The sequence below is a fragment of the Crinia signifera genome, chromosome 19 (assembly GCF_055691185.1).
Source record: "Crinia signifera chromosome 19, ASM5569118v1, whole genome shotgun sequence".
NCBI classification, from domain to species: domain Eukaryota; kingdom Metazoa; phylum Chordata; class Amphibia; order Anura; family Myobatrachidae; genus Crinia; species Crinia signifera.
Window position 1 is genome coordinate 39,146,629 of NC_139226.1, and position 24,157 is coordinate 39,170,785.

The 24,157-nt window shown below is 44.9% G+C and overlaps 1 protein-coding gene across 1 annotated transcript in view; it reads right to left on the reverse strand.

The window, feature by feature from the left end:
• Positions 1 to 6,925: 6,925 nt before the first annotated feature.
• Positions 6,926 to 24,157, reverse strand: part of LOC146041806 (sulfotransferase 2B1-like) — a 38,122-nt gene continuing 20,890 nt past the window's right edge. Inside the window, exons 3-7 of the mRNA XM_083161700.1 lie at positions 21,667 to 21,875; positions 20,764 to 20,890; positions 17,570 to 17,664; positions 15,478 to 15,658; positions 6,926 to 7,140 (exon numbers count right to left, since the gene is read on the reverse strand). Of these exons, the coding sequence (XP_083017826.1) occupies positions 7,025 to 7,140; positions 15,478 to 15,658; positions 17,570 to 17,664; positions 20,764 to 20,890; positions 21,667 to 21,875 (728 nt within the window). The 3' untranslated portion in view covers positions 6,926 to 7,024. The remainder of the gene's footprint in view (positions 7,141 to 15,477; positions 15,659 to 17,569; positions 17,665 to 20,763; positions 20,891 to 21,666; positions 21,876 to 24,157) is intronic.

A 24,157-nucleotide genomic window follows, 5' to 3' on the forward strand; every position in this document is an offset into this window, starting at 1 on the left:
CAAGGGGACTCAGACGCACGGCCGCTGCCGCCGTGAAACTAAACAAGTACCTTTTGATTATATATATTTTGCTTCATTTTTATATTCTCTAATTCGGTTAGGTGTGTTGAGAAAGATTGCTTAAACCAACTTTTAATTATGTTATAGCTAATATATATCCATGTGTCTAAGTCCAAAAGTTGGCCATCACTCAGAGTGTAAAAGCAATAATACAGAGACTGCGGTTCAAGAAGCCAATGTTTCAGGGGGTTTCCCCTTTTATCAAGACCTGTGTCTAAATATAATATACAGATGTTAGGTTTTAATTGACACCTGTAGGATAATTAGACTGCGAGGTGGCTCGGGAAAAGAGGTGGATCAGAGCAGGTGGATGATATTGACTAATCCACCTGTTAATAATTAAGCAGTGGAGGACTACTATAAAAAAGGGTCCGAGGACACTAATGTTTCACTCTTTGAAAAAAAAACCTTCTAATGGCGAAACGCGTCATATGACTACCCTCACTGTGAGGACCTGCCTTTGTCACCCCTGGTAGCACCCACGGAGCTCACCTGCACAGTGCCAGACTTTTCGTTGATTGCAAGCAGCGGGGAAGATTGATGTGCACAGTTGCCGTCTGTGAGATATTCTGCAGGATAGGAGCGGACCTGGGAGGATTGCCCACAGCACACCATGGGTGTACGCCGACTGCGGCTTGCTGTGGATCACTTTGGCACAGGTTGGTGCACCAACTGCGGCACAGATCACTGACACCCCCGTTCGACTGGAGACATGGTCCATTTCCTGACACCCCCGTTCGACTGGAGACACGATCCATCTCGCCGTCTGTGCACCGCTTGTACCTGTTTATATTAATTATTAATATAAGACTGCAACAATTTAACCTACAGAAGTAAGAACTGCTTAATCAAAGTCCAATCAGGGGGCGATCGCACTAATAATATAAATAACATCGATGCATCGACCTTGAATTTTTCATAAACAAAATCCTTGGCTGCTTATTATATATTTTGAATATTTTTTTCATTTGTATATGTTTTATTCAATTATATATATATATATACTTTCAAAGAGCGGATGGCAGCTCATAGGTCCGCCATCTGACATTCGTTGGATAGCAAAACCAGTCACATTCCCAATGAGCAGCCGGTAGCAGGGCATTTCAGGAAAGCAGGCCATGGTTTGGCCACCCTGAAATACAAAATCATAGACCAGGTTGCTTGTAAGTAGAGGGGACGAGATTGTGGTAAAAGTCTCTTGCAGCTGGAGACCCGGTGGATGCATCGGTTGGACACGGTGCATCCGTTGGGTCTCAATGAGCAGTGCAGCTTCAATTGCTTTTTATGAAGTGGTATTCAACAGCTTTGTTATGTATTTGTGTTTTCTTTATACAGACATGATATTCTGGATGTCATATGGTGTGTACACACTTGTACAATTATGACTATATTACAATTTAGACTATCGGCATACAATTTAGACTATCTGCATACAATTTAGACTATATAGAGCAGATCTGCACTATAAAAGTCTATGCAGCTGGCTGTGCAATCACCATGTGGCACCGCTGAATGGCTGCCTGGGTGCTGCACAGCTCGGTAATTATATGTTCCCCATGTCCATGTCCCTCATTAGAGTACATCTAGTATATATCTGTACTGTTTCTGGCTACCTAGCTGGCTGTGCAATCACCATGTAGCGTCGCTGAATGGGTGCTGCACAGCTCGGTAATTATGTTCTCCATGTCCGTGTCCCTTATTAGAATGCGTTTTGTGCATATCTGTACATGTTATGTATATCTGTACTGCCATTGTTGCCTGTTCCTTGTACTGATAACCCTTTGTATTGCAGTATGTGCACTGTTATTTTTAATGTCTGTAAAGCGCCTTGAGTCCTGTTGGAGAAAGTGCGCTATATAAATAAAACTTACTTACTTACTTACATACGTTGGGTCTCAATGAGCAATGCAGCTTTAATTGCTTTTTATGAAGTGGTATTCAACAGCTTTGTTATGTATTTGTGTTTTCTTTATACAGACATGATATTCTGGATGTCTTATGGTGTGTACAAACTTGTACAATTATGACTATATTACAATTTAGACTATCGGCATACAATTTAGACTATATAGTGCAGATCTGCACTATAAAAGTCTATGCAGCCAAGACTTTCTGGCTGCAATACGGTAGCGCACATCGGGATCGCAATGGTTAAAACCTGTGCGATCTGCATGAGATCCAGATGAGATTTTGACTACATAGTCAAAATCTCATGCACATTGTACAAGTGTGTACACACCATAAGTTAGATCTGTGACTCGTACTTTATCATTTTTTAATTAGTATATTAGCTACCTTCACAGGCTTCTATATACAAGCTGTGTATACAATGTATCTATGATTTGACTCTATTAACATCATATACTGTTTTTCGTACTTGCAACTGTTGTGTTTTTAACATGTATCTGTATGTTCTTGTTGACAGGGTTTCCTGGCAACCAGTTACCATTCCCGGACGCACTGGCTAGTGCGCGTGTCACACAGATGACCGGGCGGTGAGCGGAAGCCGGCAATCCAGTGGCACGGTGGTGGGGAAGCTATTTAGGTGAGTGTGTTTAATTTGTATCTTTGAGCCTGATGACGAATAAATCTTGAAACGTTGCTGACTAGACCGCTGTGTCTGTGCCTCATTCGGTACTTGTGTATTATAGCGGCGCCCTCGATTCCCATCGTGCGATGTTTTAATCGCATCGTATGCCATGCACCCGATGGCATGCGATGCGACGCGATTTTTGCCCCCTATACAATGAAAGATTGTAAAAGCACCCTAAAGGGTGCTTTTAAGCACCGTAATGGGTGCTTACAATGTTAAATGCACCCCCACGCCACCCCCCCCCCACTATAAACGTGAACCCGAAGCGTGGCGAGCGGCGGCGGTACGCGTCCTCCGACCTTTCCATACCCCCACTATCCACGTCGGCGTGGAGTTGAGAATAGAAAGCGTGGTGAGCGCAGCGAGCCACCGAGCCCGAAGCGTGGCGAGCCCCGCGAGGGGATGCGGATACCTTCACAGGTATCGGAGTCCCCTCGCGGCCTTCACAGGTATCCGCGTCCGCTCGCCACGCTTCGGGCTCGGTGGCTCGCTGCGCTCGCCACACTTTCTATTCTCAACTCCACGCCGACATGGATAGTGGGGGGTATGAAAAGGTCGTAGGACGCGTACCACCGCCCCTCACGGCCTCGCTGCACTCGCCACGCTTCGGGTTCACGTTTATAGTGGGGGGGGGGGTGGCGGGGGGGGTGCATTTAACATTGTAAGCACCCATTAGGGTGCTTATACAATGTTTAATCGCATCGCATTGTATGCCATATACAATGTTATACAATTTTAAAATTGTATGGCATTGTACAATATCGCGCGATATCGCGTCCCATCGTATACCATCGTATGCCTTATGGTATGCGATGCGATGGGCGCCGCCAAAATACACAAGTACCCCTCATTCATTGTTGCTGTTAAGACCGACGAGTGCCTCCTCTGTTTCTATATTCTACAGTACATGCCGTTTGGATGGACACCAGGGCAAGTATATATATATATATATATATACCAAGTCAACCAAAGAGACCCTAAGTCCCCTGGAACGACAGGACCAGCACACCCTTTTTGTATAATGCAAAAAAGTTTTAATAATTTGTTGTGTCAATCAACAAATAGCCAATGTTTGTCATACTGAGCAGTGACTGGCAAAAGACTGAAGACCGCAGCATCAAATCATGCAGTTTGCGCCCCGGCGGGCCGTTTCGGTAGCCATCTACCTTTATGAAAGGGCATCAAGCTCCATAACACTCCTTAATAGTTCAGTAGATGCACCCATAGCAATTATTAATCATTCAGGGCCAGATGTACTAAGCCTTGAAAAGTAGGGAAAATGGGGAAGATGATACTGGTATCTGCTCCACCTCCAAATTATCACCTCTAAACACTCTCCAATTATGAATATGTGGAATGAATATAATTCTCCAAATAGTGAAATACAGGATTTACTCCAAACAAGAATAATTTTTGAAAATCCAAGATGGCCACCATTGGCTCACCATGTTATCTTCCCTTGCACTGGCTAATATTAGGCCATGTGAGTTGGGAGGTATTCCAAGAGTGGAGGAGTCATGAATAGCTCCTGAAGAGAGAACATACTGTGGTGTCCTGGAGGGCCGGTGACCATATGTCTAGTGCAGGGGTATACCGGAAGCATCAGAATTATTTAGCAGCACCCCTAGGCTAAAGGTTTCTCATTGAGAAAGTTAGTTAAATAAATTGTATTTATATCTCATACTCAGGATCAGTTATGTGGTAATGGACATGATTCACTTCTGTTTGTGCACAATTTGACTATTATATTGGACATAAATAACTTTAATTGGTCCTGGGCCACCAACCCAGGACACCCCTGCAAGTCCTCCGAGGCACCCCAGGGTGCCACGGCACACAGTTTGGGAACAACTGGTCTAGTGTCTGATTGTGTGTCTCCGCAAAACTGCCATCTGTTGGCAGCAAGTGACATTACATCTCTTTCGCTCTCACACAGGGACAGATGTACTAAGCTAGAAAAGTGATAAAATGGAGAGTGATAAACCATCAGCCAATCAGCTCATAACTGCCATGTCACTGACTGTGAAAAATGACAGGTAGGAGCTGATTGGCTGGTGGTTTATCACTCTCCATTTTATCACTTTTGAAGCTTTGTGCATGTGGGCCAGATGTACTAACACAAAGGCAATCACAAGGCGGTGACGTAACGAGGCGGGTGTGCGGCTCGGTGGGGAGTAATGTATGTGGGCTGGTTGAAGTGCCTTTTGTAAGGCTGTGGGTTGCGCCCTGGTGTAGTATGTCCCTGATCTCCCTGCTGTTATGGTCCCTTGTTGCTGGCCTAGGTGGCTTTGTGAGTGTAGTAGAGGATGGTGGGCGGAGTCACGGGCAGGCTGGGCGTAGTGACGGGGGTAATGTTTGCGATGCCACACATCCATTTGGTGGAGACTGGTGGCTGACATCACACAACGTCAAGCTTATATTTAAAGTTTGTATCAAGCTTCGGTGGTAACATTTGCCAACCTTAGAAATAATAACCAGCATAGAAAGGGTTACCTAACCACCAACCATTGCTTGCTATGCAACAACAGGAAGTAACAGTAAACAGCATTTCCTGTTCCTGCTTCTCTACAAAGACAAACAATCTCATTATTCATTGGATGCAAGATTTTACCACACCTTAGATTAGCGGTTCTCAAAAATCCACAGGTGACCTAGAAAACATGTAAACATGAGAAAAGAGACAGGGGGAAGGGTACCTGGGTGCAAGCTCCATTAGTGAAAAAAAGAGTAATGGGAAGTATATGGTCAGTCCACAATAGTTATGATAAAACGCCTCAGCACTGGTCATATACTGTAGGTGCTCCTCAGAGTCAATTAACCCTTTGCGTACCAAATTGCCAAAAGAGGTGGGAAAATTGGTAAGCAAGCATTTTTATTTATCATAATGACCTGTAAGGTTTACCTTATGTAGGAAATATAATCTTTTTTTAACATTTTTATTTGAATTTATATAACAAAACGTGAGCGACGCTGGCAGTTTTAGCGGATATTTTAATCATCTCTCAGAGATGTTGGCACTCAAAGGAAGTCAAAATAGGGAACAAAAAAAGTACTCTTTTGTTTGGACACAGGTGACAGGGGTCCGTGTGGGGTGCATTACGAAGCATGAGGTTCTATGGGGTATAGCCAGCTTTTGCAGGCAATACCCACAGCAGAAAAACCCCGACGTGTGGGCTTTCCTGCATATCAAAATTTGTTGTTTAGAGAAACCCACCCAATGTCATTGTGTCTTACTCGCATGCAGGGCCACCGATAGGGGGTGCTTGGGGTACAGCTGTCCCGGGCCCCGGCAGCTCATATCCCCCACCGCAACTCCCTTGACTGCCTCCATTGCGCTCTGATCAGTGCACTGAACAAAGCAGGTCCCGGAGCGCAGGCTTATTCAACCTATACCTCTCACCCAATCACTGGCTCTCTATTTGTTTGTATTGGGGTTTTTGTTCCTTGCAGCTGTGGCTGCCTGGTCCTCCTGCCCAGCACGTGACCTGTTCCCCTCGCCGGTTCACCGGCGTCCCCCCGCCGGCAGCCTATGTGTCCGCTGACCCTGCCAGCCTCTCCCCATGCACGGCTCACCGGCATCCCCACCTGCTGACTATTTGCCCGGCTCTTCCCTGTAGTTCTCCGGCGCCCCCCCGCCCGCTGACCCCGCACATAAGATTTAGGAAATCTTATGTGCAGCTGGTGCCACTGCCCAATACCGATCCGATGCGCACGGGACCGCGCATCGGGTCGGACGGGGTGTCAATTCATCCGAGGGGGAGGCCTGGACTGGAAAGGAGTCCTGGGCCCCAACATTCCTGATGGCAGCCCTGCTTGCATGGTGCCACCATGTGTCAAGTATATGTCCACTGGTGCCGCCATATGTCATTTATAATTCCAGGGGTGCCGCAAGGTGTCCCATAGCAGTCTGAGGGTGCTACCCAGTGTGCTATATAACTCCAGGGGTGCTGCTTAGAGTGTCGTAAGGGTGGTTTTGGAATAACCAATCCAGATCCAAAACATGAAAGGAAATACAGATCAAAAATCTAAAAAGTGTCTGTTGCACATCCCTAGTACTAATATGTGGCCATGACCTTTCACCAGGAAGCAACGCCCCCAAATTTTGGCGTACATCTGTGGTGCACACTGTACCTTTTTTGAGTATGGGGAGGGGGGCACCAATTCCCTTTCTGGCATAGAGCATCAACAGGTCTAGTTACGGCACGGTACATCCCATCTTGAGATAAAGGTATATGCCTTGGCTAATAAGAAACTCCCAGTAATCAGACCTAATGCGAATAGATTTAATTTAATCAGACAGATATTTACAATGCAATATGATGTGTGGTTAATATATATTTTAACTATTACATTTTAATTACAATTACTTAATTACAAAGTTTCCCAATAAAAAGTTGTGTTGACGTCTTTCATCTCCTCCTGGTAAATTTTGTCAAAATACTCGCTCTGGGCTACTGTGAATAAATTCTTCCAATCACCAGAGATTCCTGCAACACAGAGCGATAATGTACAAATCTGGGGCTCAGTACATCTGTATAACTGCACACAGAAAGAAGTTCACCATTTTGGATTATAGCCCTTATTCAGATCTGATCGCAGTACAAATTTGTTCTCAAAATGGGCAAAAACCATGTGCACTGCAGGTGGGGCAGATGTAACATGTGCAGAGAGAGTTAAATTTGGGTGGGGTGTTTGAAACTAAAATCTAAATTGCAGTGTAAAAATAATGCAGCCAGTATTTACCCTGCACAGAAAAAAAAAAAAAAAACCTCACACAAATCTAACTCTCTCTATACATGGTACATCGGCCCCACCTGCAGAGCACATGGTTTTGCCCATTTTGAGAACAAATTTGTACTGTAATCAGATCTGAATAAGGGCCTATGTCTTTTATGACCAGCGGGGTCTTATGTCCAAGGTGCACTGGACATTTGAAGCACCCGCAAACATACCCCCTCCATTAGCCACCTATATAAGACATAAGCTCACAGGCTTATGGTAAAAGGGATCTGCTGAGACCCTCATACCCGAAAGGGCTTATATATGGCAGCTCTCACACCACCCCCACCTGATTGAGACATAAACCCACAAGGCTTATGGTATAAAGGGGCCTGCTGGCACCCTAATCCCCCACGGGGCTCTTTACAGGTATCTCCACATCCAGCCCCCCACCGCATTATCTGTATCATTCTGTACTGTATTCCCGCTCTTATGTACTGTGTTTATGAAGTAATAAACATCATTTTGATACAAACACCACTCTATTGTCACTTATTAGATCCACTACAGCTAACAACAGGTGAGCGCTTAACTACCTACCATATTATCACATGGGAACTTATTATATTTTATTTATAAGGCGCCACAAGTGTTTCACAGAGCCATACAATGGAACAGTAGAGGGAGACAAAACCTAACATTACAGTAAATAAATAACAAAAATAGAGTACAGGTAAAAGGAGCGATCACATTTCACTACACATTACAGCTTGTATGTAAGTGGTGAGGACGTGATCAATGTACTACAAGGGGCTGGAGGCCAAAGATGGTCGCCGATTGTTTGTGTATTGGGAGAGCTGTAAGGGAAATGTGAAGAGAAGAGCTTTGACAAGAGGGAAGAGGGCCGTGCTCCGAGGAGCTTACAATCTAGTAGTACAATAATTCCATACCTGAGCCCTCTGACGCATTTACTTCAGTTGATCCCACGAATGAAGATGAAGTATCTGCAATTTTCTCTTCCTCCCACTCCTCTTGACCCTATACCAGGGCTGGGCAACACCGGCCCTCCAGATGTTGATGAACTACACATCCCAGCATGCCTTGCATCAGTTTCAGCATGGCCACATAGCAGAACTAATGCAGAGCATCCTAGGATGTGTAGTTCATCAACATTTGGAGGGCCGGTGTTACCCAGCCCTGCCCTATACTCTCATAAATAAGTAAATCTCTGTCTCCTGTGCTCATCCCAATCTTTTTTTTTTTTTTTTTTCAATAATTTTTATTGAGAAAATTTTGATACAAAAAAAAAAAACCTCCCGATATAAACAAGGAGTATGACCAAAGTATCATAAGGAGATATAATAATGTCAAGGATATTAAGTGTGTACATAACAAACAAAATTGTGTCATTGCAGGATATGTGGATTACCATTACCCAAAGGCGCCATTTGGGCTCTAGAGAAGACCGGGTATATACAGCACACAGCTTCAAAGTCATAGGTCACACTGAAATATAGCAAAACATCAGCGATGCAAATATAGGAGTATGAACTGTCAGTAGAATACCCCATAAAGAAAAATCACTAGATTGGAGGAAATGAACATTACAAAATCTGGTGTCTGGTTAAACAGGGGGAAATAAGAAATATATATTAAGAATACCCACCCTTAAGGCCCAAAGCAAACCTCCCCTATAACCCCCCACCCTGTACAACCCACCTGCAACTAAGGCGTACCTGGATCCCTTAACCATACCCCCCCCCCCCCCATGCTTAATTGTACTACTCTCTGTCAATTCCGCCCATTCGCTGCAAATAGAATAAGAATCACGCATTGGGTAAAAAATTAGTTAGCTCAAGCACATATAGTAAAAACGAATGGAGGCAAAAGAATCATGGGAACGGGACCGTAATAGAATAGAGAGGTATACTTGACTAGTATTCATTAGTCCGCCCAATATTCTACAATATGCAGGTACACGGTCTCAGGCGCAGCATCTTCCCATCGTGCACAGTAATAAGCAGGGGAGCATCCCGCACTTATATTAACCAATTTGTGGAGGCCTCGTCCAGCCAGGACCAGTGTTATAGGATTTTTGGAAGGATCGGCAGCCAGAACAGGACATCCAGAAGTAAAGCAGAACAATAGAAAGGCCCGAAATGGAATCATGCCGTCTCCATTGCTCTCGGGTGCAGCAGACAGTCTCATGTGTACGCAGACTCATGGAGAAGTGCATGACCAGAGCAAAGTCCAGTACAGGAGCAGGCAGGGCTATAGGTTCAGTAAGCACAGGAAAATTGTCCCCAGCATCTGCATCACACCACTCAACGGTGCAGGTAAAGGATGGGGTATCTGCCTGCATACCATCCAACTGGTGAAGAAGTCTATTAGGCATAGATTGCGCTCAGTATTAGCTGCACAGAAGATGCCATGGTCATGAGGAGGCAGCACTCGCAGCAGGAGTTATAGGACTACCAGGAAGGTCAACTGTCAGTAGTAGGGTACGGACGGAGGAAGATGGCGGCGGCTAGTACGCCACCAAGCGCTTGCAGGAGACCAGTAGTAGTATCGGTCACGATATCAGTATAGTGCTTCTGAGGATAAAAGTGGCCCAGGGTATCCAATCAGAAGAGTGCTAAGCAGGTTTAGAAATTCTGTCCACGTGCTGGAAGAGCTGTACATATAATATAAGGCCTGTGTTTGGGCTGTGCAGGGTGATGTGTGTGCATCCTCCTCCTTCACGAGGCTGGCTCCCAACACCTTCCCATCGGCAGAGCTCAGTGAGCACCCCAGACAATCTGGTGTGTTATGTCCACATAGGCCGCCTCCGGAGTACAGGGTCCGGGCTGATGGCATAGCCGCACATCAAAGCAGAGCGCGCGTATTGGAGGGCGGCAGACGCAGCTGCAAGATGGCATGGTGTTACTTCCTTTGGCCTTCGCGGAAGCAATTTCTCTCCTCTCCCCGGCGTCCGTCCACCCCATAGGCACTGCTGGTTGAACGGAGCATGCACGGAGGACTCACCCAGCAGTACAGCCGGTCATGAAAGGGTGAGCATTGTCAGGATGGGCTGTTCGGATGTTGGTAGAGGATATCAGCTCCTACTAGGTGCCCGTCGTAGCCCCTCATTCCAATCTTAACTAAAATCTGTAACCTCTCTTTCTCTACTGGTGTCTTTCCTTCATTGTCGAAACACGCAGTTATTACTCAGATTCTGAAAAAAACTGAATTCAGACCCAAGCTCTCTACTCCCGTCCCATCTATCAACTTCCATGCACCTCCAAACTACTTGAAAGACTTCCCTACACTCACCTCACACACTTTCTTAACTCGCACATCTTATTGGACCCGCTTCAGTCAGGCTTTTGTTCTCAACACTCCACAGAGGCAGCACTGAGTAAAGTTGTGAATGATCTGGTCACTGCTAAGTCTAAAGGCCACTATTCACAACTAATTCTTCTATATCTCTCTGCTGCTTTGACACTGTTGACCACACACTTCTCATGCAAACACTACAATCCTTAGGACTTAAAGACACAGCCCTCTCTTGGTTCTCATACTACCTATCTAACTGCTCCTTTAGTGTTAGTTTCTCTGATTCTACCTCCTCTTCGCTACCTATTTCAGTTGGATTACCTCAGGGTTCAGTTTTAGGTCCTCTGCTTTTCTCAATCTATACCTCATCTCTTGGCAAACTAATCAGCTCTTTAGGATTTCAGTATCATCTGTATGCGGATGATACTCAGCTCTACCTATCGTCCCTGGACCTGTCCCCATCTGTATTGGTCTGTGTCTCTGAATGTCTTTCTGCTATTTCATACTGGATGTCATCACGCCACCTCAAACTTAATATGTCAAAAACAGAATTAATTATATTTCCACCAATATATAGTAGTTACCAACCTGATATCTCTATTGCTGTTGAGTATATGACAATCACAACTACCGCTCAAGCTCGCTGCCTAGGTGTTATCCTTGACTCTGAACTTTCCTTTGTTCCCCACATTCAAGCGTTCTCAAAATCATGCCACATACACCTAAAAAAACACATTAAAAATTCTCCCTTACCTTACACAAGACACTGCAAAAACTTGAATCTATGCTCTCATCATCTCACGCATTGATTATTGCAATAGTCTCCTTATTGGCCTTCCCCAATACAGACTCTCATCACTACAGTCCATCATGGATGCAACTGCAAGGCTAATCTTCCTAGTTAGATGTTCATCATCTGCAAAGCTACTCTGTCAGTCACTTCATTGGTTACCTGTATTCAATGCAAAATTATTTCAGTTACCCTCCCCTCCTGCAAAAGCCATAAACCAAACTACACCAACATACATATCTTCTCTTATCTCAAAATATCATCAAACACGACCTCTACGCTCCTCACAAGATCTGCGTCTCTCATCCACACTCATTACTCGCACCCATTTCCTATTGCAGGACTTGCTTCGGGTTGCACCCACTCTGTATAATGCCCTCCCAAGCACAATAAGACTCTCCTCCAGTCTCCAAACCTACAAGCGTTCCCTGAAAACTCCCCTCTTCAAGCAAGCTTATCAAATTCCAGAACCAGCCATATACCTTTCTATCCAATCACATCCCCGCTGTACAGGCCACACATATCCACTCTTCCATCCTCCTGACCTATGGCCCAACAGCTGGGTCACCGTATCATACAGCACACCAGGAACCTTTGCATTCTGGTGGAATTAATGCAATAAGATTACAGTATCTATCCTTATGTATCAATGCCTATTTCCCTATAGATTGTAAGTTTAAGAGCAGGGCCCTCCTACCTTTGACTGTCTGTAAATACCCTGTTTGTTGTATCACGGTCTCCTTTTGTAAAGCGCAACGGAATATGCTGCATTATAGAAGAAACTGTTAATAAATAAATAGTAGGAAGGGGAGGACGACAGATGACATGAGGTGCAAGCAACTTTCTTTTTGTTTGCCAGGAAACGCTGGGTGGCCCCATTTGAATGCAGGCATGTCGAAGCCTGCTCAGGGCAGGCGGCTGACATCACATCAAGTCAGCACCCGCCCGAATTCAGCCATGTCTGTGGCAAATTTAAAAAAAAAAAAAAGGCAGTCAACGATCATCAAATTATTTTCACCTATCCGGCTGCATACTAATAGATGTGTAAGTGAAGACATCCAGTCACATGCAAATGTGGCCATTCGCTAGGCAAAGGGAGGAGGGCATTTACCCGCGCACTAAGCAGCAAATTTACGCTGCTTAGCGAGCCAACCTGAATCAGGCCTATAATTTGTGCTACACATGCAATTCTTACTACTGCTTTCATTTTCATCTCATTCCTTTCAATATTGAAATCTGCTTCAATATTAATCAGGAGGCATAGATAACTATCGAGTGTGAATGTACACTAGACCTATTCTGCCAGACCAAGGTCTCAGTCATATACAACACTGTGGCCCTTATTCTGAATCGTGCGGTACGGGCCGCGTGCGGCCGTACCGCCGATGTTTTCAGTCTGCACATGCGCAGAGGTCAATCTGCGCATGTGCAGCCGAATTCGCCGCAGACGTATTTCGTCCGCCGCAAAGGGGGCGTATAGGGGCGTGAGGGGCTTCATACCCTCATTTCCCTATGCATACGCCCCGCGTTTCATGGGCGTTCCCATGCAAACGCGGGGCGTATGCATGGTAATGAGGGTATGACGCCAGTGATGGGGGCGGAAAGCTGACGTCGCCGGATGTCAGTTCTCCGGCCCCATACAAGCTATCACACGGACGATTGTCCGTGTGGTCTCAGCTTGCGGGAGCTGCTGGGGCGTGCGGCCCTGCCTTCGATGGTCGACGACCATCGAATGCAGGGGGCAGCTCCCACCATGGTGGAGGCGTACGCCCCACCATTTTCATGCGGATCGCCAGCCGTCCGTGTACGGACGGCCGTGGCGATCCGTAGTGTGGGCGGGGATTGGTTTGTGCGGCCGGAGCACCGTGTGCGGCTCCGGCCGCACGATTCAGAATAAGGGCCTGTATCTGAAACCCCAAATCTTCCTAAGAACTCACATCAGCATACCTCATAGATACGTACCCTCCTGCATTCTGCAGGAGACTCCCTGAAATAGCAGCAATCTCTTTCTCTCCCTGATTAGTCTAGCAATCTCCCTCATGTCACCTAGCCCACATTACACAGTTACATTTTTTTGGGGAAAAGGAATGAGAGACAGATACATTTACATTGAATCATCAGCACCATTTCCCAGCACTTTACCAAGTATAGTATATCTTACTAACTGCTTTGGGGCTGATCTACATTTGGATATAAGTCATTTTAAAAGATTCCTCTCAGATGTAGCAGTACACACCCACGCTTCTAGGTGCCACGTTCACAATCTCTTTTCACAATATCTCCATATATGGAATTAGACACACCCTTTGGGTGGAGCATGACACGCCCCCTTAATGGGGGCACTTTGCAAAATTCTACTACCAACTAGAATCTCCCTGAAACTAGTTTTCAAAAGTAGGCAAGTATGGCATACCTCCCAACTTTCCTGTTTACCAGACAATCCTGTGGGATGTTGGCAGCCAATAGACCAATAGTACGTATTCAGATTGTATCTAGGAGGAGTCTGGAATATCATGTGATGCTAATTTCTAGTATCAGTTCATCTACAGTATACGGAGGTTTTATGATACATACATACATACACACAGTATAGCTATTTACCATGCCTAATTAGTGAGAGAGATGATCATCCATAAAATTCTACATGAAGTTTTATTTGGAAGATCTACCAAAAAAAAACCCCACACACAAAACAGGGTGCATTGGCCTGGCGGGAAACCGGGCCACTTTCCGGTGGGCTGCTCCAGGTTTGGCCGCATACCCCCCCTGGCTGGGCTGGGGACCGCGGTACCACATTGGTTAGTGGCCGCAGCAACCAACTCCTGTCTGCCTGAAGTAAATATGGCCGTGGCTTTGACTGCTGGAAAGATGGCCACGGGTCGCTTTTGGGTGACGTCACTGCGCACCTGAACACCTGGAACTGAGCGGCTTCAGCGTGGCGGTGGGCAGAAGCAGCTGCAGCGTGGGGGTGGATGGAAGCAGCTGCAGCGTGGGGGTGGACGGAAGCAGCTGCAGCGTGGGGGTCGACAGACTCACCAAAGCCGGGTTAGTAGCGGTAACCCCCCCCCCCCCAAAGCTGGGTGAGTGGCACTACCACCCCTACTCCCCCCCCCCCCCCAAGCCTGGTGAGCAGCGTCACCTCCACCCACCCACCCACAGCCGGGTAAGTGGCATAGTGTATGGGCAGAGCCGAATTTCCCATTAGGCACGTGAGGCACGTGCCTAGGGGCGGCACATGTTTGGGGGCGGCACTTGGATGTCTGTGATAGTACTGTCAGCCCGAAATGTACCAATAACTGCAAAATATCCACTGTACTGTACTATATTCCATCTTAAATAGAGTGTAAATGGATAGGACATACAGATACTGCCCCTATAAACTGTCCTACTTAGTAAACATTATTGTTGTACCTAGGGGCGCCCTCATCCCTAAATCCGCCCCTGTGTATGGGGGCCTTAAAAGTTAGGTTGTGATTAGTGTCATATTATATTGAATCCTACTGTAACTGGCTATATTAATAATACCAACATTTTGGCAATGTAGGCGTTCGATCATTATCAACTTTAGGATTAGGTTGACATTCAGAGCATGTTGAATATACCAAACCCTTACCAGTATATACAGATCAGATACAGAGGTGTCCAGCTCCTTTGCTGCACGCACAGAGGCGCATGTGCCTCATTCACACCCGCGATTCATAGGATTGCATGGTGTTGTACATCGCGGTGTACTGTTCTGGGCACGCCAATTCACATGCCGTGACGTAAGCACACATTGGTCATGCTTCAGGCAGCTAAACACATCTGTATATTTCATTACTTATGTTTGTGTAAGAAGCCACTGTTATTCATATATTCATTTTGTATTAGGTTATGTACTGTATAGAAGAGAAAGAAAGTTATCATGTAAACATAAGAGAATTGGCTTTCTATATACAGTACAGATGCAGTTAGCAAGTATTCATTGCACATTAACATTTTGAAAGAAAGCCCCATTTACCTTTACGTAAAAATGATCCTTTAGAGTGGTCCATAAAATCTGAGGACAAAAGGCTCCAATTAGACATCTTGTTTTCCTTCATGGCCTTGAAAGCAGAATGTTCTACAACCGAGTCAATCTGTGCGTCATCCAACTCCTGCCCCAAGAACTTACAGATCCTCACCACGCTGCCTCTAAGGTCCTGAAGAAAAAAAAATAATAACAATTAAAAAAAAAGTTCAAATTTTTGTAGATTTCATTTAGGTCAGGGGTGGCCAAACCTTTCCACAAGATCTACCAACAGTTCATGTGCGTCGGGCAACCTGTGGCTCTATAGTAGGAATGAATGCAGCATGTTTGACAATGTGGCAGTTAAGGGGTATACATACAGGGCAAATTTGTGCTCTTATCTAAGCAATATGACTAGATTGCGTAGAAAGTAAGCACAGATCTCTCCGTTTGTATGCCCCGAGTGATTACGATGCGCGGTTCCGCACGTTGCTATTGCCTGTTAAGTCAGTGCATGCAGTCAAAATTTAGTCAAATTGTTTAGCCTGTGAACCTCCAGCTGTTGCAAAACTACATATCCCAGCATGCCTTGCCATAGTTTTAGCATTCCGTAATAGCAAAACTGTAGCAAGGCATGATGGGACTTGTAGTTTCACAACAGCTGGAAGGCCATAGTTTGGACATGACTGAGCTAGGGAGTCTGGGAAATGTGACAGGTAGTAATAACTACAGTAGTGCACCATAGGTGATTTAGAAACCTGGACCGTTGGTAGATCTTCAGAGTCAGTTTGGCCGGGTTGGGATCATTTGGTCTACAGCATGATGGTCAACAGTCATTAGGTCGACATGGGTCTAGGTCGAAAGGTCGTTAGTTCAACAGGTCGTTCGTTCGACAATGACTAGGTCGACAGTCAAAAGGTTGACATGGGGGTTTTTCAGTTTTTTTCTCTAAATGTCAGTCGAAATGGACACAGTTTAAAGTGCACCGCATTGCTGCGCTTGCAATGCGTTGGGCACGGTGCCTCGCTACGCTCGGCTCACTATTTTATTCTCCCTTCATGCCCTAGTGGATGGTAGGGCATGAAATACCGTCTGTTGGCACATGTTGGCTCAAAAAATAGTGAAAAGCCCCATGTCTACCTTTTCACTGTCGACCTAGATACTGTTGAACTAACGACCTGTCGACCTAGAACCATGTCGACCTAATGGGGTCAACCTAATTACTGTTGACCATCAAGCTGTAGACCAAATGACCGCATCCCATTTGGCCACCCCAGATTTAGATTATTGGTAGAATCATTAGTCTGCCATCTATATCCATAATTCCATAATACTCATTAAATACAGGTGAACTCCATAGGTTCAAGTTTTTATAGGGGGGGGGGGGGGGGTCTCCATGCCACTCCAAGGAGCTTCTTGCACATGAAAAACGCTTTCATCATTCCTTGCGGAATGTGGGCTGGGTGCATATACTCACCTTATACTGCACTTACAGTACGATTTCATTTTATAATATTTAAGAAAGATGGATTTATAAACAGTCAACTGTTGTGGGTTGCCCTAGAGCAGGAGAGGCCAAACCGGTCCTCAAGATCTACCAAAGGTTTCTACAGACAATAGAAAACACTATATTGGAGTATCTTGGATCGGATTAGCCAAATTGAAGACCGCCATTTTTCCTTCACCAATAGATTTAAATTGCAAGGTTGTGCATCGCCTTAGCAAAATTAAGATGTAATTAAGAATCTGAAAGAGCAAATTTTTAAGCGTCTTTCTGTACAGTACGAAATAGTCCAGTTAGCACCAATTTCCTAAATATATTTCTACAGAACATGTGGTAATCCATAGGAAGATACAAAAAAACACTAAAAAAAACACAAAACACAAACACACACTTTGTGTCGACCATGCTTATGTCAACCTTAAGCTTCTGTTGACCTTCTATGTTAACCTGTGGTATGTCAACCATTTCCAGATGTCGACCTAGACATTGTTGACCCAGAAACTGCATACCATACACATCAGGAAACAACAACAACAACAACAGTAAGCCTGGAGAGAACATACATAAGACACGCATGCCAGTTTTAGTGCAAACACATACCTGCAGGAGCTCCTCATATGCTATACAGAAGAACCGGCTGTCATCCTTCATTTCCATCCAACCTTTCACATGTTCAAACCAAGACCCATACATAGCTGAAAGTAAAAGAAATTGTACATTGACGTTTAACACTATATAATAAAACCAAACCTTAGGACTATTATATAAACCCAGAACTAGCAAAAACAGAACCAAAAGGTGAAGACAAAAGCAGGGTTGTCACCTTTGGTACAGTCCCAGTAGCCACAAATCTGGAATAGTGAGCGGTCAGAGACACAGATTGTGAACTGTAATCTCTGACCAAAATTTTTGTGGAAGCAAAAGGCGCAGAACCATATATAAGTAGCACTGCACAGGTCCTTCAAACTTTAGAGCATAGAGGCCACTAGAGAGCCAGGATCTTCTAGGACTACAATAGTGGTCTGTGACAGGAGAGTTTTTGCCAACTACAAAGTCCTTTTGTGGACAAAGTACAGTCCCAAACCAGCGTTCGAGTGGTTTGCAGAATTATGGTGTGGGAGACAGTCCCTGGAAGGCTAGGAGCACTGTTTCCAACCAATGTCTACCATCACGGAGAACAACTTTGCTGCCATGCAGGCCATAGTGGAGATGGATGCTAGGGGGACCATTTGTACAGTTAGAGGAGAGTCACATTTCATTTGGATCCATCAGCTTGATACACCATGAAAAGCTTTGCCTGAGTAAGGTTTTTAAACACTGGATGCCCAATCCAATGTCTCAAGAGCAGAAGACAGCTCAGGTGGCTTCATGCCACAAAAATACTGGCCAGGTTTTATGTCAGTAGCTCAAACCATCTGGAAGATTAGTGGTTATGGACACTGATACAGTCAGACTGGACCACAGTTGGAAGTTCTATTGTGGATGCAGCCTAGCCAAGTAATTGTCAGGTTTTTGTGGCCATGACCAGTTATGTAGCTACTGCACCATCACTGGGGACTTTTTCCATCAACCAATGCCTGCCAAAGTGCTGGAAGTCATTTCATACACTGTCCAAGAACTCGCTTGGTGCCCTTCTCAATCATGACAATGCACTTGTCCACAAGTCTAGAAATATTGTGGATTTTCTGGCCCACGAACATTTCCAGGAGCATCATGATCATACACTACACATTCCAGACTTGGCCCCCTGAAACTTCTAAGTTTTCCCACAAATCAATCGCAAGATGCAAACACTAAAAGTTGTAGTGAAGACCTTCATCCAGCATGTAGAACACCTGTTTCACCAAGTGGTCTAAGAGCATGCAAATTTGCATAGGCTCCTCTTTCAAATACTATGAAATCTTTTTTAATGTTGTCTTTGTTTTTAAATATACGGTGTATCCAAAAACCTATTGCACACCCCTCATTTATATAAAAATATTTATTCATTGGCTTTCCTTCCCTTCTCTTAAAATACTCCCCACTCATTGGCCAGTAATAGTAGCCTATAGCAAAACTTGTCCATGTAATGGAATGTGACCACAATTCATTGTGAGCATTGATATCTTTGATGTTATTCTGTCACCGTATATGGACCACTAGATAGTTGTAGGCTCTATAGCAAAAGTTGGTAAGGGCCTCTATAGTGCATCCAGAAAGAATTCACAGAGCTTCACTTGTTCCACATTTTGTCATGTTACAGCCTTATTCCGAAATGGAAAAAAAAAAAATTTTCACAATACCAAACAATGTGAAAACAGTATTTTTCCAAATTTATTAAAAATAAAATAAACTAAGAAATCACATATACATAAGTATTCAATCTTTGTCATAAGGCTAAAAGTTGAGCTCAGGTGCATCCCGTTTCCACTGATCATCCTTGAGATGGTCATAAAGCTTAATTGGAGTCCACCTGTAGTAAATTTAGTTGAATGGACAGGATTTGGAAAGGTACACAACAGTCTATAGAAAAAAGGTCCCACACTTGACAGTGCATGTCAGCATGAAGTCAAAGGAATTGTTTGTACACCTCAGAGACAGGAATGTCTCAAGGTACAAATCTGGGGAAGTGTACAGATAAATATCTGCTGCTTTGAAGGTCCCAGTGAGCTCAGTGGTCTCCATCATCCATAAATGGAAGAAGTTCTCAACCACCAGGATTCTTCCAGAGCTGGCCGGCAATCGGGAGAGAAAGGCCCTAGTCAGGAAGGTGACCAAGAACCTGATGGTCACTCTGTCAGATACAGAATTCCTCTGAGAAAAGAGAGGAGAACCTTCCAGGATGACATCCATCTCTGCAGCAATCCACTAATCAGGCCAGAGGGAAAGATGAATGCAGAAGTGTACAGAGACATCCTGGATGACAACCTCGCCCTCATGTCCTCAGACTGGGGCGACAGGACCTCTTTAAGCAGGACAACAACTACACAGTCAATATCCTTGAGAAAGACTTGAGGCTGTAATTGCTGCCAAAGGTGCATCCATGTAAATGCGATTTTTGGTGATTTTTTAGAAATAGGTAAAAAAAAAAAAAAAACACACGTTTCCCATTGACAATATGGGGTATTGTGTGTAGAATTTTGAGGGAAAAAAATAATTTATTCCATTTTGGAATAAGGCTGGAACATAACAAAAATGTAAAAAAAAAAGTGAAGTGCTGTGAATACTTTCCGGATGCATTGTACCAACCAATGAGGAGAAAGGTATACAACACATGTTATACACAGGGAAAATGCCCCCTCTCAGCTCAAGGCCCCATAGCAGCTGAACCCCCTGCACTTTTGGTAGTTACGCCCTTGGTGCCAGACACTCAGTGCCCTTATAAAGTATTAAAGCTAGCATTATAAAATGAAATTGTAAAAAAATTTTGCAAATGCATAACCATTCCAGAACTTCCAATTATTTCCAGAATAATAAAAATAAAGACAAAAAAAAGGGACATGCCAAAAGGATAAATTGTGCTTGCCCTTTTACTAAAATTCCTGAAGTCTCTTTACTAAAGATACTGTACAAAAAAAAACATTGAAAATGTAAATGTTAGCATACATTTTAACAATTAATAAAAAAAAATTACAGTTGTGACATAACGTTGCATTTCATAATAAAACCTCTAGAAACTGGAGTTTGCCTTTGGTGCAAAAATGTTTTTATGATCTATATTTTGTATGACTTATTTATATAGAGCCATTACTGTATATGAGCAAGTGATATACAGATAGTATTTCATTGTCAAAGGGCAGGTTTAATAAACTCACCATTCCCCTGCAAGAAATCGTCAAAAAATTCCTGGAACTGCTCAACTCCTGAAAACATTTTGATAATCTTGGTAAAATGGAATAACGATACAATGACATCCCTGGGATTCCGAACTGTGTAGATAATCTAAGGAAAATCAAGAAGGGAGTTGATTATATGCCTATACAGCATAAATGTAATTTGGATACAATTAAAATTTGAGCCAAACATTTATCCTAAATATTCCGACATATCATACTTTCTTCACTGTATACCCTGTCAAGAGGGGGGAGAGCACGAGAGAGCGAGCGAGAAAGAGAGAGACTTCATGTGCACCTGCACAACCTGCCACCCACACAACCAGCCATACTGTACAGTGCCCTCTGTTTACCAGGGCCTGGCAGCGCTGTCCGCACCCCTGCATACAGTACACACGATAACATGCATGGGTATTTGATGTTCCCTTTCCAGGATTGAATAATCAAATCCTATTTGCAAGCATCTGCAATAATTGGAAAGTGGCAGTTTTTAACTATGGACTGCAGCCCCCCCCCCCCCCCCCAGGTAAAATCCACCATTGTGCTCTGCCTAAGTGAAGCCAGATGCAGCCTGTGAGACTGCTCTGGCTTCAATGTGACTGGCAATGACTTCCTATTGGAAGTCCAACCTGTCAGTCACTCAAGGCATCCCATTGGGAGGTGTTCTCTCCCTCTGGGATGCCTCTCTGTGCGCAACGGCGGGGCAGCCCCAAAAATCGGTTTCTGTGCATGTACTGCGGACGATGATGGGCCGCCACTGATGGGAATCATTAAATACGCACCCTTGGTTGTGAAGCAATGATCTGTAGTACTAAATACTCACCGCTAGAGTTTAATTCCAGAGAGGTGGGCAAGACATACATACATACACTATTTTTTTCTTACTTTAGCTTTAGACTTTAAATATGATTTTGCAAACATGCTGAATGGTAGATGGGAAGAAATAATTCTTGGCGACACGAGGTCCTTGATCTGCTCTTTAGCTGGAACAGTTTCATACCATGGAGAACGCTCGTAGATTGGCACACTGTTGGCAAGTGCGACATCCCCTTTGTGCTTTATTAAATTCAAGATCTGTATCATCCAGTTCGTACCTAGAAATTCAGAACTCAGGTTCAGCGCATTACAGATAAAAGCCGAAATATCAGAGGTTCTGCTCAATGAAAGGGGGGAGGGTAGAGACGAATAAATTGGATAAAATCCCAAAGCAACCAATCAGCTTTTGTCGTTTGTTTTGCACAGTCTTTGAAAGTTCTCGCTCTGCGTTCCATACATCCCACCCTCAGTACAGGGATGAAACGTAGAACGCACTGAGCCCAGACTGAAGGAGTTCTACTGATCAGGAGTGTAACTCCCAGAGGCAACGGACACTCCTGCGTCCGGGCTCCAAGCACTAAAGGTGCACCTACTGATTCACAGTGGGATCAAAATGTGAACGCTGCTCTTCCAATGGAGCGTTGTGGCGCACCCGCTGTTTCTCCACAGTTAATCAGTTCTGTCCCAGTAGCCCTGCTAACACCTGCAATAGGGGTAAGAATGGATCCTAAAAATGAAAAAAAAAAAAAAAAAAAATCAACCTAGGTTGATAACAGAGCGCTGGTTATGGGCTGTGGTCTTAAATAACACAAAAAAGCAGCTGCTGAGAAAGGGAGTAGTCAGCTCCCTAAAAAGTCTGGCAGAGAGAAATGGGGGTGTTTGCAGCGCTAAAAATAAAAGTATTAAATTTCAATAAAAATATATAACAATTTAATGGCACATTTGAAATATAAAAATGACAATTAATCCGGATAATTTATAAAAACATGTAAACAATTGACTGACTGTTATTGGACTATGGCAATAGTAACCTGCACTGGACTGAGTATTGTCCCTTAGATCCAGTCCTATGGGGATGACCACTTGGTAGGAAAACCGCTGGAGGTGTTCGAATCCTTGAATTAGGGCGAGGTGTGCCCAACACTTTTTTGGATGAGCCTCGACGATGAATGTGGTTGGAGTCCACAAAGATGTAGGAAGTGGTGTGAAGATTTTTTCCAAGATGTTAGGGGTGGGGTCCAGGAATGTAGCAGGAAAGTCCAACAGTAGGATGGCAAGAGGTTGAGGTCCAAGGACCTTGATAAAGCTGACAGAGGTCAGCGAAACGCGTAGGTACTTGGACCACAACCTCTTGCCATCCTACTGTTGGACTTTCCTGCTACATTCCTGGACCCCACCCGATTTTTTAGTGCATGCGATGGTACCGACGCAATGCCCGCGATTTCCCCATAGGGAACAATGTTAAAATACCTCAATTTACCCGCGATGCCCCCGATTTCCCATAGGAATCAATGTTAAATGGCTCAATTTACCCAAATCATCATAGGGAACAATGGGAAATGGGCCAGAAAACATAAAAAACACCGCTGAACAGTGAAATGTCCCCCCAAAAGTAGTTTACGCCACCCCACGATCAACGCGAACCCGAAGCGTGACGAGCGCAGCGAGCCCGCGAGGGGCGGCGGTACGCGTCCTCCGACCTTTTCATACCCCCACTATCCACGTTGGCGTGGAGTTGAGAATAGAATAGTGTGGCGAGCGCAGCAAGCCACCGAGCCCGAAGCGTAGCGAGCCCTGCGAGGGGACGCGGATACCTGTGAAGCCCGCGAAGGGACGCGTTTACCTGTGAAGGCATCAGCTCGCCACGCTTCGGGCTCGGTGGCTCGCTGCGCTCGCCACACTATTCTATTCTCAACTCCACGCCGACGTGGATAGTGGGGGTATGAAAAGGTCGGAGGACGCGTACCGCTGCGCTCGCCACGCTTCGGGTTCGCGTTGATCGTGGGGTGGCGTCAACTACTTTTGTGGGGACATTTCACTGTTAAGGGGTGCTTTTTGGGTTTTCTGGCCCATTTCCCATTGTTCCCTATGATGATTTGGGTAAATTGAGCCATTTAACATTGATTCCTATGGGAAATCGGGGGCATCGCGGGTAAATTGAGGCATTTAACATTGTTCCCTATGGGGAAATCGGGGGCATCGCGTCTGGACCATTTAAGCTTTTTTTAGCCACATACGACGCGACCGACGCGATATTGACTTTTTTCAATGCATTTCAATGGGAAAATCGGGGGCATCGCGTCGCAGACCACTAGACACCCGATGCCCGCGATTGTGGCCGTGCTAGGAAACAAGTACCCTTTTATTTTTAGCGCTGCAAACACCCCTCTTTCTCTCTGTAAGAATGGATCCTGCCTGGTACCGCTCAGCCTGCACTACAGCAAGCAACATATCATGTGCTGCTGAGGCAGGACTGTATGATGGGACCCACCGATGAAAGCTGCAGATGGTTGAATCTTGTGAGTCCGGCCTGGCCCGCCAGCCATTCTTTTTTTAAAGG